Source organism: Thamnophis sirtalis, unplaced genomic scaffold (genome assembly GCF_051295495.1).
Source record: "Thamnophis sirtalis isolate CommonGarterSnake01/CBP01778 unplaced genomic scaffold, rThaSir2_p1.2 scaffold_2, whole genome shotgun sequence".
Lineage (NCBI taxonomy): Eukaryota > Metazoa > Chordata > Lepidosauria > Squamata > Natricidae > Thamnophis > Thamnophis sirtalis.
In genome coordinates, this window is record NW_028261382.1 from 101,773,912 (window position 1) to 101,794,698 (window position 20,787).

Sequence of the window (20,787 nt, forward strand, 5' to 3'; positions counted from 1 at the left end):
TTTTTCTTTCTCTTCCTCTCCTACATTCCTCCCCCTGCCTCCTCCTTCTTAAACTTCACCTGTTCCTCTCCTAAACCACTTCTTCCTCCTTCCCACTTTTTCTTCTGCTTCTCTTCCTCCTCCTCTCCTTCTCCTCTCTCTTCCTGTCCTCCTCCTCCTCCTTGAGCTTCATCTGTTTTTTTTTCAGTACTACATCCACATTTCCTCCTCCTCCTCCTCCTCTCTTCCCCTCTGAGTCCCAAAAGAGCAAATTCCCCTCCTTAGATATCATTGTGTAGCCCACCCCCCCCCCCGGGAATACTATCCAGGGAGTCCCCAACTTACAACCGTATAGTTAGCCATTGTCCAAGGTTACGTTGACACTAAAAAGTAAATTGTGACCAGTCTTCGCATTTATAGTTCATTCCTACAGTTTGCAATTCTTATAGTTGCCAAGGATGTGTTGAAACAAATGTCCTTCTGGGTTCGGCTCCAAGTGGGGGAAAAGACACTGGAGACATGGAGGCTGCTTGGAAAGATGGTTTATTGTTGGACAGGGCCACATGGCTTGAACCCTCACCAGAAAAGGCAATCACATGCTTCAGTGTTGGTGGAGAAGAAGAGAAGGGCTGAGGGAGGGGCTTGCTAGGCTTTTTATACCCTGTTTAGTCCCACTTCTCTGTTTCCTGTTCCTGTGTAAGAAATGTATTCTGATTGGTTGTCAGACTCCCATGGTGCCATGCAGGGGGCTACTCTCTAGGCTGTGATGAGTTCTCAGATGCCTTGTGGTCAGTTGAGTATATTATCATGCCTTTCTGTAGCTGCTGGTGAAGTCTTTATTATGTAAAGTGGGCTAGCCTGGCCATCTCAATGGCCCATTAACTGGGGATGGGCAGGAAGCTACAGGCAACTATTCTGTCTTTTAAAACATGCTTCTTTTCACATCCAGAGAAATATTCTGCCTTTTCAATATTTCCTAGGATATTTCATTTTTTTTCTGGGAGAGGGCTGGATGATAACTTCCCACAGATGGACACCTCTCATCTATACCAAGAGGCGGCGGAGAAAATCTCTGAGTGAAACTTGTCTACGGAGATTCTGAGTCATCCTTTGTCCCAAAAGTGCTTTTCCAAAAGGCAGCTGGGCTGTTTTTTTTCTTTTCCTTTGAAGAAGAAAAAGACATTTCGCTTCTCATCCAAGAAGCTTCATCACTTCACCGTGGATGAAGTTCCTAGAATGAGAAGCGAAATGTCTTCTTCCACAAGGAAGGAAACATTCCAGTTGCCTTTTGGAAAAGCCCCTTTGAGATATGATATCCTCTGGGATTGGGCGGCCTATAAATCCATTAAATAATAATAATAAATCATAATAATCTGTGAAACTCCAGTTCGGTTTCCTCTCTTCAAAATGTACTTTTCAAAAGAATCAGGATGAAATTAAGTTTTTGGGGCTGCATTTCTCCATTGTGAAAAGTGAGAATAGAGTTCATGCAATTTACTGCTCCCCCCCCCCCACCGCTGCTATTATCGGTGTTTACTTCTTTTGCAAACTCTGTTGGTGTCAGCAAAAGTAGAAATTGTTTCATGCAAGACTGCCAACATTATTATCCTCTCTCCCTGGCTTCCTCCTTTATTTCGGCTTTGGAGGTTTAATGTAGTCAAAGGGCTCTTAAATGGCTTCGCATTTTATTTCAGAGTTGCACTTGAAATGGGAACCCTTGGCCTGTAGCAGACGGGATATTGGGGTCTCGGTCCCTTAGAATTCCTTCCCAGAGTTAATTATTACCTTTTTAATTACAGGTCGACAATTATCCCAATGAATGTTGCAGGACAAAGAGCAGTTTAATGGGATTTTTGCTGGCTTTGTTCTTTCCATGTGCGGAGAGTGGAGTTGGAGATAGAAAGTAAACATAAAATGTTTAATGCCTGCTAGCAATCCCATTCTGCTAGCAAAAGTCATGGGGGGGAAAAAAGGAGAAAGAAGGACGCAGTTCATGCCTGCAATTTACACATTTAACAACTTTTGAACTTTTTCTTGTAGCAATTTGTCTAAGTTGTGATGAAAACTTTACTTGTTCCTTCACTGGTGGAGAAAGTTGACCATTGTGGGGGGAAAGGTTAAGGTTTAATGGATTTGTATGCCGCCCAATCCCGAAGGACTCTGGGCGGCTTGCATAAAAGCATGGCCCATAGGTTCGCCATCAAGGCCCTAAACCCTTTTGGACAGATGTTGTCCAGTGTCTTCTTAAAAACTTCCAATGATAGAGAACCCACAATGTTTTTTGATTCAATTCAGAATAGAGCTGGAAGGGACCTTGGAGGTCTTCTAGCTCAACCCCTTGCTCAAGAAGGAGACCCTACACCATTTCAGATACATGGTTGTCCAATGCAGTGTTTTTCAACCTTGGCAACTTGAAGATGTCCGGACTTCAACTCCCAGAATTCCCCAGCCAGCGAATGCTGGCTGGGGAATTCTGGGAGTTGAAGTCCGGACATCTTCAAGTTGCCAAGGTTGAAAAACACTGGTCCAATGTATTAAAAACGTCCAGCGTTGGGGCATTCACAACCTCTAGAGGCAACTTCTGTTCCACTGATTAATTGTTGTCACTGTCAGGGAATTTCTCCTAAGTTCTGCTTCTCTCCTTGATTAGTTTCCACCCATTGCTTCTTGTTTTGCCCTCGGGTGCTTTGGAGAATAGCTTGACTCCCTCTTCTTTGTGGCAACCCCTGAGATATTGGAAGACTGCTATCATGTCTCCCCTAGTCCTTCTTTTCATTAAACTAGAGCTACCCAGTTCCTGCAACCGTTCTTCATACGTTTTAGCCTCCAGTCCCCTAATCCTCTTTGCTGTTCTTCTTTATGTTTATATTTTATATTCAAACATAAATAAATATGGGTTAGCATATGAGTAAGGAAGCTGGTGGCCTGCCTGACCAATTTTAAAATTCAATCTCTGCTTTTTCTCCCCTGTGGCTATGTTGTTTTTTAAAAACAGGAGTGCCTGCTAAATCCAGAAGCGCACGAGAGAGAGTCTTGAAACTTGACCGTTGGTTCTGTGGAAAACCATGTTGAAACGAGGTCTTAAATCCGAACCGGTTCCTGGATCTGCTTCTCGCCGTGATCCCTGTCGGCGAGACCCACGCCCGGATCCCCCTCTGAGCGCAGGGCGGCGTATTCTCCGGGGGCTCCTCCGGAGGGATGTTTTATTCGGCAACGCTTTGCTACTCAGGCTGGGCCTGATGTTTTACGGGCTCTACCAGGACAGAACAATGCTGGTGAAATACACAGATGTCGATTACCAGGTCTTCACCGACGCTGCCAGATACGTCACGGAAGGAAAGTCCCCTTACCAGCGGGCTACCTACCGTTATACTCCCCTCCTGGCCTGGATGTTAACCCCCAACATTTACGTCAGCCACGTCTTTGGCAAGGTCCTTTTTGTGGCTGGGGATCTGGTGGCGGCCTTCCTGATCAACCGAATCTTGCTCCTCCGAGGGCTGGACAGCCGGACCGCTGGCGGGTGCTGCGCCTTCTGGCTCTTTAACCCGCTTCCCATGACGGTGTCCAGCCGAGGCAACGCCGAGTCTCTCATTGCCAGCCTGGTCCTTGGCACCCTCTATTACCTGGCCAAGAGGCGCCTAGTGAAGGCGGCTGTGCTTTACGGCCTGGCCGTACATATGAAGATCTACCCCGTGACTTACGCACTGCCTTTTCTCCTCCATTTGCAACGCAGCCCAGGGGAAACGGAACTGGAGAAGCGGAAAGGGGAGGGAGCTTGCGCCGGGCGCTGCCTCGGGCTGCCTCGAAGCTGCTTCACGCGGGACATCCTGGTTTTTGCCGCCGTCTCCGGGGCCACCTTTGCCACCCTGGGCCTCACCTTCTATGTCTACTACGGCTGGGAATTCCTGCAGCACACCTACCTCTACCATTTGTTTCGGAGAGACACCCGCCACAACTTCTCACCCTACTTCTACCTGCTGTATTTGATGGCCGAAAGCCGCTGGAGTTTGGCGCTGGGGCTGGCCGCCTTCCTGCCCCAGCTGCTGCTGCTCCTCGCCATCTCCTTCGTCTACCACCGAGACCTGGCTTTCTGCTGCTTCTTGCACACGGCGGTTTTTGTGAGCTTTAACAAAGTCTGCACCTCCCAGTATTTCCTGTGGTACCTGTCCCTCCTGCCCCTGGTCCTGCCATTCCTGCAGATGTCCTGGGGGCGGGGGGCAGCGTTGCTATCGCTGTGGCTCCTGGGACAGGGTCTTTGGCTGCTTCCCGCTTACTTCCTGGAGTTTCAAGGGCAGAATACGTTTCTGCTCCTCTGCCTGGCGGGTTTGGCGTTCCTCGCCATCAACTGCGCCATCCTCGTCCAGATGATTTCTCACTACCGTCCAGAAGAGGCCTCCAGAAAAAAGAAACAGCTATAAGTCCTCTTCCCTCTCCAGGCGACGAAGAAGTCATGTGCCTCTGAGTGGCATCAAGGTGAACAAATCATCATCACTGAACGCCGGGTGGAGTCTAGGCAACTGTATGGAGCTAGCATAGAGCTTACTGGCCAGATGCCTTCCCTGTTGCCAATACAGAGTCTTTTCCCCAGCAGATACATTCTCATTATGCCCAGAGAGAGAGAAATATCCGCCTCTACCAAGGATCGAACTCTCGGCCTGCAGATTGTGAGGCGAGCGCTCCACCTCTAGGCTACCACACCACTCATCTGGTCGAACGAATGAACGCCAGAAATAAAGTTGCTCTGAAAAGAGAGGAATAGAATTTGGGAAAGGGCAGAGAGATTGTCCTGCGGTGGCAAATGGATCAGTTCTCTCCAACGGACAAATCCCATTCCACATTTGCTCCGTGGAATAGAACGTTTCTAAAGCTTTGGGGTTTTATAAATAACCTTTTTCACAACCTCCGTCAGGGGTGGGTTCCTGGTGGTTTTACTACTGGTTCGCAACCTGCGCCCGTGCGCTATTCAATGTCGATTGTTCTTCGCGCATGCGCAGAACAATTTGCAGTGAACTGCGCACGGGCAGTCACTAAAAATCCAAAATGGTGGCGGCCCAGCGGCGGGAAGGGAACCAGTTTGCGGGCGTGGCAGGCCTGGGTGGCTGCCGGTTCTGCGACCCAGGCCTGAATTCCGCGACTGGGAATTCACAACTGGCTTGCTGGGGTTTTTATTTTGATTTGGCTGAAACCTACAGTTGCAAATAAATGTTTTAAACAGAAATTCTTACACGGTAATGGTCCTTTAAGATTAAGGGTTGTGTTTTAAAGGTATTCGGATGGATGCACATATAGTTTTATGCGTTGTGGGAGTGATGTCTTTGGGATTGACGTGCATTTGTGTGGTTTTGTGTGTGGCATCATGCGCTCAAGTCGAGTTGGCATCTCTGCATGTAAATGCAGTATTTCTCCCCTTTGGCAAGTTAGCAATAGCAATAGCAGTTAGACTTATATACCGCTTCATAGGGCTTTCAGTCCTCTCTAAGCGGTTTACAGAGTCAGCATATTGCCCCCAATAACAATCTGGGTCCTCATTTTACCCACCTCGAAAGGATGGAAGGCTGAGTCAACCCTGAGCCAGTGAGATTTGAACTGCAGAACTGCAGTCAGCTGAAGTAGCCTGCAGTGCTGCCTTTAACCACTGCGCCACCTTTAAGAGAGGTGGACTTCCACTCCCAGAATTCCCCAGCCAGCCAAACAGTTCCTTTCATGATATGGAGAGCATAACTTGGTCCTTAGCACCAATAAGACCTGGGAGCTTATAGTGGACTATAGAAGGAATAGATCAGACATCCAGCTGTTGCTTATCAATGGAGACGTGGAGCACGTGGCCAATTTTAAGTTTCTGGGTGTTATCTTAAAAGAGGACCTGGCCTGGGGTGCCCATATTGCAGCCCTGGTCAAAAGGGCCCAGCAGAGATGATGCTCCCTGAAACTTCTCAGGAAACAACACCTGGATGAAAAACTGCTGGTGAGCTTCTGCACCATAGAGAGAATTTTAATTTATTGCACCTGTGTCTAGTTTGCCAATTACACCGTGGCAGGTAGGAGGACAGCACTCCAGAGGGTTAACATCAACATCGCCCAGAGGATCATTATTACCCTCTCCCTACTTTGGAAGAGCATTATGGTTCCCGCTGCCTTAAGAAAGTTCAAAACATCCTTAAAGATCCATCTCATCCTGGGCACCCTTGTTTTTTTTTTTGAACTATTACCATCTGGCAGACGGTACAGGTCAGAGTTTGTTGCATTCATTCAAATCCAGAAGGCAGACACAGATAACTGAGGCAGCAGGATTCATTAACTTCTTTATATACGTAAGAATAGATGAATAAATGTACAATACCAACAGGTGGTTCTTCCAAGTAAACACAAGGGAAGTATCAGGCCCGCAGCCATCTTTTCTTTCGGATCTTTGGCCTGCCACACTTTCTATTCTTCTGCTATGCATTTTCTACGGTGGGGAAATGGGAGAGGGGGATTGTAGGAGTGAGATGCAATGTAGCCATAACAACATTCTTTCTAGAAAGCCAAGGTCATCCTTTGTCTCTGCACCTGACCGGAATTGGATGGGTGGAACTGCCAGCGTGGCAGTGGGAGATTGGACCATGGGATGGGCTTGTGGGAGGGTGGTGGTGGCAAGATCTTGAACTTTCAACTGGGTGGGGAAAACCGGGAAGCTTTCAGATTCGGGTTTCCCCAGATGTGCCAACATGGCTCTTTTAATAAATTGGAACTCTGAGCAATCCTTTGCCTTGGACTCTGATTTACTTTTGGATGCTATTTGGAACCCTGACAGCAGGAGAGTTACAGGCAAACACAAGCAGTTACTTTCATTTTCAGCAGACAAGCCCAGACAGACTGATAGTTTACTTTTTCGGAGCAGTAGACTGCTTAAGTTTCTGTATCAATTCTCTGCACAGACTCAGATCTGTTTAAGCTCCCATTGGCTGACTTGGTTGCTATGCCTATTCATTGGCTGACCTTGTTCCCATGTCTCTCCCAGTCATGAATATTTTAACAGTACAGGATAATAAAAATAGGGACAAACAAGTTGAAAAACAGGTTCTATCCCAGGGCAGGAACTATATTTAATGCTACTGTATAGTGTAACATTAATGCAATATCAGGGGTTTTTCAATTCCATTGCATAGAATGTGAAGGATGTGTGTTTGTGTTTTTATTTTTATAGTTATAATGTACACTGAAGATGGCATTTAATTTTGTTGTACAAGGTGCCATGACAATAAACTAAACTAAACTAATAAGATAAATTAAAATGAAATAAATACAATAAATAAAATAACAAATAAAATAAAATTAAAATAAAAAATAAAATAAAAAATAAAATAAATAAAATAAAAAAATAAAATAAAATAAATAAGTAAAATAAGTAAAATAAAATAAATAAAATAAATAAAATAAATAAATAAATAAAAATAAATAAAATAAATAAAATAATAAATAAAATAAATAAAATAAAATATACCAAACTTGTCAAAGGAGAGAAACACAGCTGTAAGGGTCCCAATCACTCGTGTCCCCCCCCCCCATGACCAGAGGGGGGGGTTTGCATTGCATTTTATAGCCCGCCTTGCCCTCCTGTTTCCAACACAACAGCCCTGCCAGGTAGTACGAAGGAGATTTGGAGAAAAAGAGAGGCGACTTAAAGGGCCCATTTAGATGATGCAAACCCGGAAGTGACGGCTGGGAGGAATCAGCGCGCCTTTACCACTTCTCGCTCTACGTTCTGGTGGGCGTGGATTCGGAGCCTCTGGGAGCGGCGCGCGTCTCCTGCGCTCGGGTGGGCGTGGCTTCGGCGGCTCCGTTGCCGGGCGACGGGGCGGAAGCGCTCGGGGTCACCGGGCGGTGCATCGAGGCGGCGGCGACCGGCGGCTTCCGGGTCGGCTGCCCTGGAGACAGGCATGACTTCGCTGCGGGCGTTCACTTGCAACGACCTCTTCCGCTTCAACAACATGTGAGGCTCCGGGACGCTGCGACGGGGTGGGGGGGCGGGGTGGTCTAGATGACCTCGAGGGTCCTTGCTGCGGGTCTGGGAGAAGGGAGGGGGCTTCTAAGGAAGGAAGAGGGGAACCTGGGGAGGAGGGGATGGAAAGAGGGGGGGCGGGGGAGGTCGCAAACCGGATCCTGAGCTCGCTGGGGGGGAGGTGGACTAAATGACCTCAAGAGCCCCCTTCCCGCTGTGCGCTTGCTTCCCCCCCCCTCCTTGCTCATAGCAGGTCTCCTCTGGCTCATCTTCTGGGGTCTTTCCCAGCTTCTCAGCCTTGCCCCCCCCCATCTCAGTCTGGCCCTGGCATCACCTGGTGGTCTCCTGTCCAGGGAGAGCAGATGCTGAGCAGGCGGCTTGGCTGGAAGGACGCAGCTGCTGATGCTAAAAGCCCTAGCTGGCCGGAGAAAGCTTCTTTCTGAAGGAGCCCTTTGGATCTCCTGGTGGTCTCCCATCCGGGTTCCAACCGGCTCCAATAGGGTTTTGCTTTTTCAAGGCCAGGGACATCTCTGAGGAAAATATATATATATATATTGTATATGTGTGTGTGTGTGTGTGTGTGTGTGTGTATACACACACACATACATACATACATACACATACATACATACACACATACACACACACACATACACATACACATACACATACATACATACATATATTCACACACACACATAATACAGTAAAATTATATAGGTAATATTGTATCATATTTACCATTGAGTTTATAATTTTATTATTATAATATAGGAGCCGAGGTGGCGCAGTGGTTAGGGTGCAGTACTGCAGGCTACTTCAGCTGACTGCAGTTCTGCAGTTCGGCTGTTCAAATCTCACCGGCTCAAGGTTGACTCAGCCTTCCATCCTTCCGAGGTGGGTGAAATGAGGACCCGGATTGTTGTCGGGGGCAATATGCTGACTCTGTAAACCGCTTAGAGAGGGCTGAAAGCCCTATGAAGCGGTATATAAGTCAAATAAATAAATAAATAAATATACACACACATACACACACACACATATATATATGTTCATATTCATATGTTTATACACACACACACAGATGTAAAACTTACAATTAAAAATACTAACAAAAAGCAGGCTGAAAAGGCAGAGTTGGTGGACTCCTTTTTCTCTTTCTGCTGTCTGTTTTTATATGAGAAGGCCTTCTAGAATTAAAGCAAGAATGATAGCTGCTTCGTTTTTTTCCTTATTTATTGATTGGATTCATATGCCGCCCATCTCACTATTGTAAAGGCTTGTGTTTATTACAAGGGTGTGATATTCCCTTCATGGCTCACATTGCTCACTTCTTGAAGTGTAAAAATGAGAATTTCCACTCTATCTCGACTCGCTTGTCAGGCTTCCCAGGGTGGAATTTGGATGTCTGCCTTTTAATTGTTTTAATTGGCTATAATCTCATAAGAGTCATGCCAGTGTTTGAGGAGGGTGTTGATGGATGGAAGGGAGGAGAAGGGAACCGCACCTGTGGCCCTTCTTGGCTGGCTTTAACCACAAAGCCCAGCTTTTCCAAACACCCTTCCTGTAGAATACAACCCTAGAATGAGGGAAGGAAGCATGGGATCATCTAGTCCAGCCCAATGCATTATGCATTTTTTTCTTGGTTGTGTCTTTCCTATTGTTTTTAAAGATTAAAACATTTAATGAAAATTATTTTTAAAAAAAGAAAAGAAAATGATCGCCGTGGTCTAGGAACACTTTCTTGGGTTGGAAGAAGCTGAAAAGGCCGACCCCTGGCTAAGGAATGTTCCGTTGCAGTGCTGCCTTCTCTTTCTCTCTCAATATCTAAAGTGCTTTTTTCTTTCTTTTTCTCCGCAGCAACTTGGACCCCCTGACAGAGACCGTATCTTTTTTGAGACTTCGGGCCGAAGGTCTCAGTGGTCATAGCTGGGACCGTGATAGGATAGGGTGGGATATATGGAACGGAACGGGATAAAATAGAATAGATTAGATTGGAAGGGAGTAGAATAGAATAGCAGAGCTGGAAGGGGCCTTGGAGGCCTTCTAGTCCAACCCCTGCTCCAGCAGGAAGGCCTATCCCATTCCAGGCAAGCGTCTGCCCAATCCCTTCGTAAAAACTCCCAGTGATGGAGCATCCACAACTTCTGGAGGCAAAACATCCCACTGGTTAATCAACAGAATCAAGAGCGTTTGTAAGAGATGTTTAAGTTCTTCTAGCTCGACACTCTGCTCGAGCATCATACCCTATGCCCGTGATGGCACGTGCCATCGGTGGCATGTGGAGCCCTCTCTGTGTTCACGGGTGCTGGCCTTCGGGTTTCTGGCAGTCCGGCATGTGCACGGATGCGCGCATTCCAGTTTGAGCTCTCGGTGCTGAAAAGGTTTGCCATCACCGCCCTATGCCCTCCAAGTCAAACTGCTCTCTTCTTAAAAAACATCTAGTGTTGGAGCAGTCACAACCTCTGGTGGCAACTCTTCCACTGGTTAAATTGTTCTCCCTATCAGGAAATTCCTCCTCAATGCTAAGTTGCTCCTCTCCTTGATGAGTTCCCACCCATTGCGTCTTCTCCTGCCCACTAATGTGCTTGCCACTGGAAGGGAGTTTCAGCAGTTTCTAACACCTTGCAAGTATTTCTCTAACATGGGCTCTTCATGCCGATCACCTCCCATAGACCGATTCGATCACACAGGTTGGGTCTCCTCCGGATTCCATCTGCCAGCCAATGTCGGCTGGCGACTCCCCGGGGGAGAGCCTTCTCTGTTGCAGCTCCGGCCCTCTGGAACGAGCTCCCCGTGGAGATCCGGACCCTTACTACCCTCCCGGCCTTCCGCAAAGCCACCAAGTCCTGGCTGCTCCAGCAGGCCGCGGGGCCCTCGATATATCCAGCCCCCCCGGAGATTGTGATTGTTGTATATTTTAATGTTGTTTGTGTATTATTCCCCCCCTCCCTTGTTTTATTGTAAGCCACCCGGAGTCCTTCGGGAGTGGGCGGCATACAAATCAATAAAACTATAAACTATAACTATGAGGATATAATAGAGAAGCCATGGAAGAAACAAAGCTACAATGGGAACAACAGCTTACCTAGTAATTTCCTACCCAGAAAAATGTGTTTGTGTGTGTGTGTCTATATATATCTGGAATGCGATAGCTTCTTTCGTAGATTGGTCACATGCGTGTTGCTCCCAGGCAAAACTAGTGGAGTTTTGTCGTGATTCTCGTATATGTGGTTTTTTCCCCCCCTTTTTATTTGGTCAGGCATTGTTTTGTTCTTCAAGGCAGACGGGCGGAGATGAATTTTCCTTAAAAACCCTCCCTAGTATGGAATTCCGTTCTACTTGCAGTACTTGGCTCACTGGCCAGAGTATTTCATTGTGGCGGAAGCCCCCGGGGGAGAGCTGATGGGCTACAGTAAGTACCACCTCTTCCCTTTTTTTCTATCGGGACTCTTCAGAAGTGAACCTACACGGTATTGTATTTTTCCGACTATAAGATGCACCGGTGTATAAGACGCACCAAGATTTTGAAGAGGTAAGTAAGAAAAAAAACCGTTTTTGTTCCTCCCCTGCTCCCAGGAGAACTCTGGATGCTTCAGCAGGGCTGAGGGAAGGCAAAATATTCCCGTTTTTGCAAAAAAGGGGCAGAAAATGGGGTGTTTTCACAAAGACAAGGGGCATTTGAGCCGAGGTGGCGCAGTGGTTAGGGTGCAGCACTGCAGGCCACTTCAGCTGTTATCTGCAGTTCGGCTGTTCAAATCTCACCGGCTCAAGGTTGACTCAGCCTTCCATCCTTCCGAGGTGGGTGAAATGAGGACCCAGACTGTGGGGGCAATATATGCTGACTCTGTAAACTGCTTAGAGAGGGCTGAAAGCCCTATGAAGCAGTATATAAGTCTAACTGCTATGGCTATTTTCCCCTCCCCCCCAGCCCTGCTGAAGCCTCCAGAATGCCCCTGGGGGTTGGAGGAAGGAAAAAACGCCTCCGTTTTAGCCCATTTTGTCACCCATTTTTCACAAAAAGGGGATTGGGGGCCGGGCTTCGGGAGGCCAAAAATGGCTGTATTTGGTGTATAAGGTGCACCAACATTTCCATGCTCAAGCCCATCCCATGGTCCAATCTCCCTCTGCCATGCTAGCAGCTTCCACCCATCCAGTTCCGGTCAGGTGCAGAGACAAAGGATGACCTTGGCTTTCTAGAAAGAATGTTGTTATGGCTACATTGCATCTCACTCCTACAATTCCCCCCTCCCATTTCCCTACAATAGAAAATGCACAGTAGAATAATAGAAAGTGTGGCAGGCTGGCTAGGGAATTCTGGGAGTTGAAGTCCACAAGTCTTAAAGTTCCTAAGTTTGGGGATCTCCGATCCAAGAGGAGAGATTGCAGAGGAAGGGATTACAAGAGAGTCAATTATGATGGCTGGGGAATTCTGGGAGTTGAAGTCCACAAGTCTTAAAAGTTCCCAAGTTTAGGCAGCCCTGTGCTGAAACGTATGCCTGAACTAACATTCGCGCTGGATGACCACTGCTGATTTCCTTTGCAGTCATGGGCAAAGCTGAAGGATCCGTGGCCCGGGAAGAGTGGCACGGCCACGTCACCGCCCTCTCGGTGGCCCCCGAGTTCCGCCGGTTGGGTCTGGCTGCTAAACTGATGGAGCTGCTGGAGGAAATATCGGAAAGGTGAGGCGGATTTCGGAGGCTGTGAGCAGGTGGATGGGCTGAGTTCCCTGGGATTAAGTGAAAAAAATCCTAATTACTGATACAAATAGTCCTCGATTTATGACTGTCCTTGAGCCCAAAAGGTCTTTCGCTAAGTAAAACAGTTGTGGTTTCTGCCCTGTTTTACAACGTTTCTTGCCACCGTGGTTAAGTGAATCACTGCACTTGTTAAGTCAGTAACACCGTCATTAAGTGAATCTGGCCTTCCCCATTGACTTTGCTTGTCAGAAGGTCGCAAAACATGACCCCTCCCCCCCAGAGCACTGCGACTATCATAAATACCTTTTCAGAGCCTTTTCAGTAGTAGCTCCGACCCTTTGGAACGATCTCCCCATGGAGATTCGTACCCTCACCACCGTCCAGACCTTCCGCACAGCCCTTAAGACCTGGCTTTCCCGTCAGGCCTGGGGATAAAGATTGTAATCCATCCCCACCCGAATGATGAATGAATGTTGTGTTCTATTTTTACTTATGTATTGTCTTATGTCTTATTGTCTTGTATTCCCCTCCCCATAAATTGTAAGCCGCCCTGAGTCCCCTCAGGGAAAAGGGCGGCCTATAAATAATAAACCATAAACCATAAACCATAAATACAAACTAATTGTCAAGAATCTGAATATTGATCACCTGAGCATGGGGATACGCAGTGATTAAGTGTGAAAAAAACTGTGATAAGTCACTTCTTCAATGCCATTGTCATTATTGTATATGAAGCTGTTGTAAGTTGAGGACTTAACAGTATTCAGTATTGGGAAAGAACATTCCTCTAGGGTTTCCTGCCTAGGCAGGGGGTTGGACTAGAAGACCTCCAAGGTCCCTTCCAACTCTGTTATTCTATTCCAGTATTTCTCAACCTTGGCAACTTGAAGATGTCCGGACTTCAACTCCCAGAATTCCCCAGCCAGCGAATGCATTCGCTGGCTGGGGAATTCTGGGAGTTGAAGTTCGGACATCTTCAAGTTGCCAAGGTTGAGAAACACTGTTTTTATTCTGTTCTATTTTATTCTATCAAACAGAGAGATGACAAACTCCGAAGGCTAGCTCTATTTTGTTTTTATGCTGTAACCTATGAGTTTTGTGTCACCCTTAAAAATAGATGACGGCATAAGCTTATAGATTAGGTGTTTTCAATTTATTTTTTTAAGAAAACTACATGGATGTAGAAAGCAAGTTTAAATAATCCAGTAAGCCAAAAGTGCTTTTAAATATTATAGAGCTGGTGCACTTTTGCATTTATGAGTGGATTTTATAGCATTAAGAAAAGTAGCCCTTTCAAGATAAGAGTTAATTGTAATAAGAGGAGATATATTCATCTGAAATGTATAGAGATCGATGATGTAATTGGAATATCCTTAATTTTTCCTTGCATTTCTTTTTGGAACGGTAATATAATTAAGCCAAAATAGCTGAGAACATTAATCTAGTTGTTTTGTAATTAGGGAATAACCTAGCATCTCAATTCTTGTAAAAGAAGAGTAAAATGAGGTCCCGGATTGTTGTTGGGGGCAATATGCTGACTCTGTAAACCGCTTAGAGAGGGCTGAAAGCCCTATGAAGCGGTATATAAGTCTAACTGCTATTGCTATTATTATTCTCAAATAGCAGTTAGACTTATCTACCGCTTCATAGGGCTTTCAGCCCTCTCTAAGCGGTTTACAGAGTCAGCATATCGCCCCCAACAACAATCCGGGACCTCATTTTACCCACCTCGGAAGGATGGAAGGCTGAGTCAACCCTGAGCCGGTGAGATTTGAACAGCCGAACTGCAGAACTGCAGTCAGCTGAAGTAGCCTGCAGTGGTGCATTTAACCACTGCGCCACCTCGGCTCAGAGAATGGCTTGATGCACATAAACAGGTACCTCTTGCCCTGTGTAGTTTTTCGTAATAGTGCCGTAGAATCTTAAATGTTGCTCTTGCTCTCTTCTTACCCTTCCGTTTTCTTTCTTGGTGAAGAAAGGGTGGATTTTTTGTGGACCTCTTTGTGAGAGTCTCAAATCAGGTGGCGGTCAACATGTACAAGCAACTGGGCTACAGCGTGTACCGAACAGTGTTAGAATACTACTCGGCCAGCAGCGGGGAGCCCGACGAAGATGCTTACGGTAAGCGTGCGGCCTTTTTAGCAGTAGAGCAGTGTTTCTCAACCTTGGCCACTTGAAGATGTCCGGACTTCAACTCCCAGGAATTCCCCAGCCAGCATTCGCTGGCTGGGGAATTCTGGGAGTTGAAGTCTGGACATCTTCAAGTGGCCAAGGTTGAGAAACACTGCAGTAAAAGGGTATTTGGGACAAACACAACGCCAGTTGTAAAGAACCAGAAAGACTCACTGAGTTTAAAGCACTGAAGAGTTTATTATTGATACTTACACACAAGAATCCGGTTGAGTAATGGTCAAAGCTAAATTGGCACTAGATCAGGGTCAATGGAATTCCTGGTGGGGGGGGGGAGTGGCGCTGGGCGTGGGTCTCCTGTGGGAGCACAAAGATTCCAACTGATGACATTTTAAACCCCCACCCCCCCAATCCATCTTATCCTGTTCATTTCCTACAGATGATGATATAAATCCCCATTACAAAAAATGTTTTCATCTCTATTCATTTTAAATTCTTATGTGCAAAATACAGAAACAAATCCACTTATTTTTCCCAACAGTTTTAGTTTATTAAAAAAAAGATTAAAAAAAAAAACAAAAGAAACAATACAACAAAAAGGACATTAACCGAAAAAGTGTCCTAAAAAAACCCCTGACTGAAACCAACATCTAGAGGCATCCTCCCTAATTGAATGCTGATTAATATAACAATTTTAGCTTCCCGTTCCTTGTGAAACAAGCCAAAAGAATTTCAAACTGTTAAACTACTAAATCTACTTACAAATGGTTAGCCTGTCATCTATAAATTATATTAATAGTAAAATGGTTAACAGTAAGAACAATAATAATGAACTTACTATGTGAAAGTATAAGAATAAACTATAAACTATAGTAAGCTATACATTTCTAACATTTTATATTTTGATAAATAGCTTTGCGTATATATAGTGCACTGTATTACAATATTGTTAAAATTATAAACATTTAAATTAGCACAGGGGAAATCCATATGTACACATTTATCTGTAATCCAAATTTCCAAAAAGACCATCAATTGGCATATGAGGGATAGAACAGATACAGAAAAAAAAATTGAGCTTGTCACACCACTGCATAATTGGTGGAAAATGGATAATACCATGCAATATCCAATTTCACTCTAGATGTTGAGTTTTGATCATAACCAGTTCTGGACCAGGGGAGACAGGATAGCAATCTTCCGATATTTGAGGGGCTGCCCCAGAGAGGAGAAAGGGGTCAAGCTATTTTCCAAAGCACCCCAAGGCCAGACAAGGAAGAATGGATGGAAACTGAGCAAGGAGAGATTCAACTTGGGAATAAGGAGGGATTTTCTGAGAGTGAGAGCAATCAACCCATGGAACAGAAGTTGCCTTCGGAAGTTGTGGGAGCTTCATCCCTGGAGGCTTTCAAGAAGAGACTGGACTTCCATCTGTCGGAAATGGTGTAGGGTCTCCTGCTTTTGGGGGTGGGGAGTTAGACTAGATCAGTGTTTCTCAACCTTGGTGACTTTAAGTCCTGTGGACTTAAAGTCGCCAAGGTTGAGAAACACTGGACTAGATGTTCTACCAGGTACCTTCCAATTCTGTTAATCTGTTAAACTCCTCATGGAACCCACAAGTAATAAGACATACAGGTAGTCCCCTACTTACAACATTCGCTTAGTAACCGTTTGAAGTTACAACAGCACTAAAAAAAGTGGCTTACGACCACTTTTTACACGCAACAACCATTAACGCAGTGTTTCTCAACCTTGGCGACTTTAAGTCCTGTGGACTTCAACTTCCAGAATCCCACAGCCAGCTGTGCTGGCTGGGGGATTCTGGGAGTTGAAGTCCACAGGACTTAAAGTCCCCAAGGTTGAGAAACACTGCATTAACGTAATGTGATCAAAATTAGAAAACTGGGCAACTGGTATATACTGATGATGGACGCTATGTCCCCTCTTGCGGTCAATGGGGAAGCCGGATTCACTTAACAACCCTCTGACCCACTTAACTGCAGTGATTCATTTAACAACCATGGCAGGAAAAGTCATAAAATGGGACAATCCCCCCCCCCCTTAACAAGGGTCTCGCTTAACAACAAAAATGTTGAGCTCAATGTGATCGTAAGTCGACTATCCCTAACCATGTCCTGAACATCATCAGGATGGATTTGGGGGTGGAATCTCATTCTAGAGGTTTGAGAGGCGTTGCAGCAGCCCTGGGCTTTGAATTGTAGGTTATGTTCCTAATCTATATTTTATTCCATTTTTCTTTTTTTTTTTAAACAGACATGAGGAAAGCTCTATCAAGAGATAAAGAGAAGAAATCAATTATACCGTTACCACATCCTGTCCGGCCAGAAGATATTGAATAAGTCAATATTGTGGTTGCTGTAAAAATATATTGAGAATAAAATCTGTAGATAAATGAAAACAATTAGGATATCTCTCGTGCAACTGGGAGTTTTGGAAGAAAAAGGAGGAAGTATATGCAAATATCAAGAGAAATGTTTTCCCTTTTAGGCTGTGCTTCTAAATCTCTTGATGCCCCCAAAGCCCGAAACCATCTTATATCTTCCATATTTGTCATGATTCGGTTTTTTAGGAATATTAATAAATCCGAAGGCCGTGTTGCTAATAATGCAGTACTGATTAATGTTCTATATTTTGATTGAATTTTAATTAATAAAATTAAAAAATCAAGTCCAAGTAAAATGTTTTTTGGGGGGAAAAGTATCCTGTTTAAAATCTGAGGGATTCAAATTGTCAAAATAAATGGCAATATGATACAACACCAGCTTTTAAAGAAGAGATTGGAAGAATCCCTTCTGAAGTGGTATAGTGTTTCTTGCGTGAGTAGTAGGTTGGACTAGAAGGCCTCCAAAGGTCCCTTCCAGCTCTTATTCTGTTACAATACAATAAGGCGAAAGAAGGGAGTGGGAGAAAACATATCACACTGTAGTTTTCCCTAGGCAAACAAATCGGGCTTTGGCAACCTGACACGGTCCAACTTTGGGGGATTATAAGCCCCCGTATTTCCCTCTCAGTGGTAATGCTGGCTTAATCAACATCTAGAACAGTGTTTCTCAACCTTGGCAACTTGAAGATGTCCGGACTTCAACTCCCAGAATTCCCCAGCAGTGGTTAGGACAGTGTTTCTCAACCTTGTCAACTTGAAGATGTCCGGACTTCAACTCCCAGAGTTCCCCAGCCAGCATTCGCTGGCTGGGGAATTCTGGGAGTTGAAGTCCGGACATCTTCAAGTTGCTAAGGTTGAAAAACACTGATCTAGAAGACAGTAAAGGGGAAGGCACCCCATTGTATCAAAGGTGCTTTTTTAAGAGGCAGCTGGATTTAGTTTTTTCTTTGAAGATGTTTCGCTTCTCACGCGAGAAGCTTCTTAAGTTCTGACTGGATGGTGGAGAATGGAAGGATTGATATTCCTTGCAGACAGGTGGTCATTTGCATCCTTTTAGAGAGTCATTGAGGCCACCTGGATACAGATGGCCATAGACACAGATAAACCTCCAAGTGGCCTCAACAACACTAAAAAGAATGCAAATGACTGACTATCTATCTATCATCTATATCAGTGGTAGTCAACCTGGTCCCTACAGCCCACTAGTGGGCGTTCCAGCTTTCATGGTGGGCGGTAGGGGTTTTGTCCCATACTGAAGCCCTTTCCTTTTTTAAAATTTAATTGACTTTTTAAAAAAATGTTCATAGCATTATTTAAAAACATTTTCATTAGGTTTTCATAAAATCACCATTACTGTGGAACCGGTGGGCGGTTAGAAAATTTTACTACTGAGAGAGACACAAAAGTGGGCGGTAGGTATAAAAAGGTTGACTACCCCTGATCTATATCAATCATCCATCTATCATCTTTCTATTATCTATATATCATCCATTTATTCATGCATTCATTCTATTTATTACATATCCTTTATGTAGCTTTATTATCTATCCCTTTATGTCCATCCTTCTATATTTCTGTAACTATCTTTGCATCCATCTATCTATCTATCTATCTATCTATCTATCTATCTATCTATCTATCTATCTATCTATCTACATCCATCTTTCTATCTACATCCATCTCTATCTCTCTATCATCCATCTCTATATCTATCTACATCCATATCTCTCTCTCTATCTACCCACACCCATTTCTATATCTATCTATCTATCTATCTATCTATCTATCTCTCTCTCTCTCTCTCTCTCTCTCTCTCTATCTGTCTGTGTCTGTCTGTCATCTCTCACTATCACATCTCTCATTTACTGTATCCTATAATATTCTCTCTCTCTTATCTATCATCTATCTATCTATCTATCTATCTATAATCTGTCATCTCTCTCACTATCTCATCTCTCATTTAAATCTATCATTCTCTCTCTCATCTATCTACATCCATCTCTATATCTATCTATCTCTATCATCTATCAATCATCTATCTATCTATCTATATCCCTATCTCTCTCTCTCTATCTTCTATCTATTTATCTATCTATCTATCTATCATCTATCTATCTATCTATCTATCTATCTATCTATCTATCTATCTATCTATCTATCTATCTATCTATCTATCTATCTATCTATCTATCTATCTATCTATCTACATCCATCTCTCTATCTATCTATGCATCCATCCATCCACCATCTTTCTGTCAACCATCTATCTACTACTTACTGTACCTACCCACTATTTCTCTCTCTCTCGTTCATGCGTTCATTCTATTTATCTCATATATCCTTTATGTAGCTTTATTATCTATCCCTTTTATGTCCATCCATTAATCCATCAATATCTTGGTAGCTATCTCTGTTTCTCTCTCTCTCCATCCATCCATCCTCTGCCTTCCTCTGCCTCCCTCCTTCCCTCGCCCTCCTCTTCTCCCCACCTGAGGATCACGTGCTCAGCCGAGGGGGGCGGGGCGGTGCAGCTCACGCGCGCCGGAAATCCCGCCTCCGGCTGGTGGAAGGGACGCTCTGGAGGCCTCTATGGTCAGGGGGCTCCGCCTTTTCCTGTTTACTTCCTCTCTCTCTCTTTTCCGGGTTCGAGGCAAGTGAGTGGTGGGGGGTCGTAGCGGGGCCGCAGCCGGTGGGGCCGCCGGGGGAGACGGGTCGGCGAGGGAAGGAGGCGGCGGCGGAGAGGTGAGTCCGGCGAGGGAAGGGGGAAGGGGGCCCGGCGGGGGGCATTCACCCACCCACGAGGTGTGGGACTACAACTCCCATCACCCTCAGCCAGGGAGGGGGGCTGGGGGAGGGTTACGTAGTCCAGCTGACAGGCGAAGGCGGCGGTGCAGGAGAGCCCCCTCCCCTCCGCCTGACAAACCTCCCCCCCCACTTTGGCTGGGCAGGAAACGAGGCAGGGCTGGGAGGGGAGACCACCAGGAGATCCCAGGGTGGAGCCTGGCAGGCAGAAAGAGGCCGGGATTGGGGTGGGGGGTGATGGGTGTCTGGGCTTCCTCTGCTGTTTTGGCTTCATCCGATTCATCCACCTGCAGTTATTCTGGGCAGACCCCAACCAGCGGAAGCAGGAAGGATGCGGCCAGCCCTAAAACTATCATTCAAAATGGAATAAAATCTACATCCAGCCAGAGAATCCGTTTACTATGCTATAGCTTTGCTCAACATCTGGAAGAAAACAACCAGCCACAGAGAGCACCAGAGACCCCACAATCCCCCCCCGCCTTTTCACCTCCTCCCCCTCCCCCACTCACCTCCCCCTCCCCCTTTCCCCCCTCCCCACCTATTGCGTCCTCCTCACCCCCCCTGCCTCCTTCTCACCTGTTCTCCCTCTCTCCCTTTCTCCTCCCCTCCCTCTTGCCTCTTCCCCCTCCCTCTCCCCACAAACCCCTCTTCCTTCTAGCACTGATAATGTTACCTGGTTGAGTAGTGAAACGTCTGCAAGGAAACAACCACGCTCCACAGTCATTGTTCTCCTCCTGATGCCTCCTCTTCATCCTCTTCCCTCCCTCCTTAGCCGCCCGGAGTCCTACAGG

The 20,787-nt window shown here is 45.6% G+C and overlaps 2 protein-coding genes across 2 annotated transcripts; both read left to right on the forward strand.

Moving 5' to 3' along the window:
• The first annotated feature begins 2,899 nt into the window (after positions 1 to 2,899).
• PIGM (phosphatidylinositol glycan anchor biosynthesis class M) lies at positions 2,900 to 5,206 on the forward strand. The gene has a single exon (XM_014061415.2). It carries the CDS (start codon positions 3,045 to 3,047, stop codon positions 4,395 to 4,397), a length of 1,353 nt encoding a protein of 450 aa, XP_013916890.2. The 5' UTR covers positions 2,900 to 3,044; the 3' UTR covers positions 4,398 to 5,206.
• A 2,591-nt stretch (positions 5,207 to 7,797) lies between these two features.
• NAA20 (N-alpha-acetyltransferase 20, NatB catalytic subunit) lies at positions 7,798 to 17,478 on the forward strand. Its single transcript, XM_087706616.1, has 6 exons — positions 7,798 to 7,951; positions 9,821 to 9,845; positions 11,285 to 11,375; positions 12,507 to 12,642; positions 14,636 to 14,781; positions 17,065 to 17,478. The coding sequence occupies exons 1-6, from the start codon at positions 7,899 to 7,901 to the stop codon at positions 17,148 to 17,150; spliced, it is 537 nt and encodes a 178-aa protein (XP_087562742.1). The 5' UTR covers positions 7,798 to 7,898; the 3' UTR covers positions 17,151 to 17,478.
• The last annotated feature ends 3,309 nt before the right edge of the window (positions 17,479 to 20,787 follow it).